This window comes from Bactrocera tryoni, chromosome 3 (genome assembly GCF_016617805.1).
Source record: "Bactrocera tryoni isolate S06 chromosome 3, CSIRO_BtryS06_freeze2, whole genome shotgun sequence".
Taxonomy (NCBI): Eukaryota; Metazoa; Arthropoda; class Insecta; order Diptera; family Tephritidae; genus Bactrocera; species Bactrocera tryoni.
The window spans coordinates 52,281,385-52,285,400 of record NC_052501.1 but is presented as its reverse complement, the minus strand read 5'-3'; the positions used below and the strand labels follow the sequence as shown (position 1 = coordinate 52,285,400).

Below are 4,016 nucleotides of genomic sequence, written 5' to 3'. Positions count from 1 at the left end.
TAAATTCGTTCTAAGGAATTAGTTGAGAACACACCTGGATGTTAATCTATTGGTTGGCCTTGCTTTCTGCGTACCTATTTCTTCGGCGATGCATTCCATGCATAATATCAAGGCGTTTCCAAATAGAGCAATGTTCTCACAAACGAATCACTGACGCCAGTTGAGAAAAAACTCGTCAATGTAAATTTTGTTCTTGGAAGTGTTTCCGCTGGCGTACTGTATTATCTGGGTTGAAAAACACTCTTTAGCCATTCTCCAAATGGACTGCGAAACGCACAACAGTCGGAAAAGTCGATTTCACCAAACTACAATATCAAACATTGGCATGAGTTTTGAATGTGAATTAGACAATAGTGGCGAATATGGTACGATCCATATGTTGTCGACTTCGATATTCACTACTCTAAGTTGAATGGTAAATGTCCTGCCATTGTCGTCTGATGAGCTACGACGATGGAGTGGATATCCATCATTTCCAGTTTGCGTTTCCGAAAGAAAAGCACGTGGATAGTGTTTCGTGCATTTATTGCAAGTGGGATTGTGGTGTCCGCAAGGTCCATGAACCATATTGGTTTTCATCACTTCGTAGAATAATGGATCTTTCTCTGCATAAGGAATTTCCGCAGAAATGATTTCATCAATTTGATCTGGTGTAACCACCATCCACCATTCAAATAAGAATGTGTGCGTGCCGCAAACCTCTTTTTTGCAACTCAACAGAGTACATCCAGCATATGACTGCACCATACTTGTATATATATACGTTGCGTCAAGATAAAGTCCATCCCTGTTTGAAAAGTCTTGATGACTTAATTCCACACATATGTCATCACATCCTGGGAGTCTCATGTAGTTCATGTGTCTTGGGCTGCCATACGTTGATGACAAAAAGAACGCCGACCGATATTAGCGCGATGTCTTCGTTGGTTGGTAACAAATTTCAATCTGTAATTGATCACTTCGTTTGAAACACACATAAATTTTTCACTGAATAATTTTCAATAATTTTTCTTTTAAATAGCCGGAATAAAAAAGCAAGCGACCGATTGATTGAACTATTCAAATAATTTACAAATCAAAATATTGACAAACAAAACAAAAAAGAATTGTATGAAAAGTCACTTTTTGGAAATATCCAATTTTTCGACTTTTCCTTATGAAAAGTATATGGTTTTTTTTTATATCTAACCCTTTCCAGATCCACAGCGAACAACTTCTGATTTCATGAAGATTGGTTCCGCCGTTCTCGAGCGTTAGCGTTACTAACAAACAAACAATCATTTTTACTTACATATGTATGTATGTATGTATATACAAAATAAAGCATTTGTATGGGAAAAAGAAAAGGGCTGTTTTAGGGGTTTTCCGGCAACTTTCGTAATTTTTTCTTACATAAGAACCTTCTCCTAATAATAACAAATACAACAAAAAAAAAATCAGCCAAATCGGTTCAGCCATTCACGCGTGATGCCGTGACAACGAAAACGGTTTCATTTTTATATATAAGACTAGCTGACCCGGCAGCCGTTGTCCTGCCTGAAATTATGTGTTTTGAAATGAAAAGAAAGTTGAATTTATAATGTGTTGAAAATCATTTATTTTCGATTTTTCCAAATTTCTTCAATGTAACGAAACTTGATAAACAATATTTTTTGGTTTCTGTTTCGGTGCGTAAATGTACAGAGAAGATGGTTTTCCAACTCATGAGCACGTCACGTATATTTGGCCGTGTGAAAAACATGGCATTTCTAAATTTATGCCACACACTTCTAGCGACTATCCTTGTGTCCTATTGATTCTCATCTCAAATGAAATTTTCACTGGAAACGGAATGCGTTGAAACTGACATGGAAAATTGTAGAACTCTTTGAAAACTGAAAAGGTTTGAACTGAAATGGCAAATCGTTGGAGCTCAGAGGAATTCGTAGAGTCAAGCATTCTGCCCCATTCTATAAGATAGCTACGTTACAATCAGTCGGGTTGCATTACACAGTTTCGGTGCTTGAAGATTGCGAAACATAATAACGACAGATCCAACTTTGAGACGCAAATAATGCGGTGTCATACCAAGCCTCTCCAAAGCACTTAGAAATTCCACTTGATAATTCGCGGCTTCGTCTCATTGTCAAGACGATCGATCGATTTGTATGAGCGCAAGTCTCCCGGAATTTGACTTTAAATCTTCCAGTTTAAGTCAACAACATCGGTATTTTTGGCAGCTAAAATTATGCGTGCACTCAAGAAATCGTAGTTACGATAATTTGGCCAATGTCCGAATATTCTTTATGAGTTTATCTTTCATGAATTGATAAACGGCAGATGGAATTGATATTAAACCACCGGAAGTATCAAGCAGAATTGACTCATTTGCAATTCTTAGCGCAGACGATGTAAAATGTCTTCGTCAATGTAATTTTTGTTCGTATACCATAATTGAAGCGGATTTGAAGGTTGATATGTCGAAATTATCTTCCCGAAAAGTGTGCGAACTTCATTTGCACCGCATCGTACATATTTTGCTGGCTTGCTTCTAAAATTGTACATACCGTACGCGCGCTCTAGAAAGCAACTAATAGCCTCTATACCCTTCACTGCTTCTCTCTATTCTAATGCGTTTTGATAAACTATATTTTTAGTTTCATGTTCTGGCGCATAAATAAATAAAGTTGATGGTTTTCCGACACGGGAACTGGCGACATATAATTGGCCATGTGCAAAACATGGATTTTCTAGGTCGATGCCACATACATTTAGTGACTGCCCTTGCGATTTATTTATTGACATTGCAAATGCAAGCCGCACTGGAAACTGTAAACGTTTAAAGCTGAACGGTATGTCGTTCGATATCATAGGGATGCGTGGGATTAAAAATCTTCGCCTTTGTACTTCCCTTTCAAAATTGTGGCTTCGATAACGTTGTTCAATAATTTCAACACCCCGAGCCAGGTACCATTACACAGACGTGGCGGGTTTATGTTCCGTAACATAATAATTACTGATCCGATTTTTAATTTCAGATTAAAAGGTGGTAATCCGGGCAATTCCAGCGAATTAAAAAATTCTGTTGGATAATTGACAACTTTATCTTCATTAGTAATGGAATCAACTGATTTGTAATTCTTCCATTCGCCAGCTATTTTCTCTTGAATATGAAAATTCATTTCATTCACATCAACATTTTTTGCGGCCAATATAACACGTTCGCTTAACCAAATGTGATTTACGTAATTTTGAGCAATGTTTGGGAAAACCATCTCCATGAGTTCGGTCTTTGATTCACAAAAGTTACAAAAATTGGTAGGGAATGTAATGTATCCAGATGATGTATCAACAGCAATAATACCATTACCAATATCGAGCAGTTGTTTGGAAAACACTTCTTCAGACTGGTCTTCCTGTAATTCGACTCTCATGTTTATACTTAATTTAAGTGTTTTAATGTATTTCCATAAAATGGACGACTTCAAACAGGCATTCAGTTCATCAGCTGGCGTTGAGCGTGGAACAACTGGCAATATTTGTCGAAAATCACCTGCCAATAGTATCATTGCACCACCAAACCGGTTTTTGTTATTTCGTAAATCTTGCATCGAGCGATCTAATGCCTCCAAAGATTTTTTGTGTGCCATCGTACATTCATCCCAAATGATCAGTCTTGTTTGCTGCAGCACTTTGGCCATCGCAGAATTCCTCGAAAGGTTGCAAGTTGGAGTTTCATTAATTTGAAGGTTTAACGGCAGCTTGAGAGCTGAATGAGCTGTTCGACCGCCTTCCAACAATGTAGCTGCAATACCTGATGAAGCTAGGGCTAGTGCAATTCCATTTTGCGACCGAATTGTTGCCAAAATCAATGATAACAAAAAAGTTTTCCCAGTTCCACCGGGAGCATCTAAAAAATAAAATCCGCCAGTTCCATCGTTCACTACTTTCATGAGCGTATCGTAAGCATATTTTTGTTGTTGATTTAAAAGGGGAACTGTTCTATCAACCATTTCTCGTAATGTTTCGGAATCGTA

General features: G+C 37.7%; 1 protein-coding gene across 1 annotated transcript; it reads right to left on the bottom strand.

Annotated features, from left to right (window-relative positions):
* Nucleotides 1-2,864: 2,864 nt before the first annotated feature.
* Nucleotides 2,865-3,680, bottom strand: LOC120770668 (ATP-dependent DNA helicase PIF1-like). The gene has a single exon (XM_040098257.1). The coding sequence runs from the start codon at nucleotides 3,678-3,680 to the stop codon at nucleotides 2,865-2,867; it is 816 nt and encodes a 271-aa protein (XP_039954191.1).
* Between the last annotated feature and the right edge of the window lie 336 nt (nucleotides 3,681-4,016).

Excerpts from the sequence above, each read along its gene's own strand:
- LOC120770668 (XM_040098257.1), bottom strand. The coding sequence starts at position 3,680 with ATGGCCAAAGTGCTGCAGCAAACAAGACTGATCATTTGGGATGAATGT.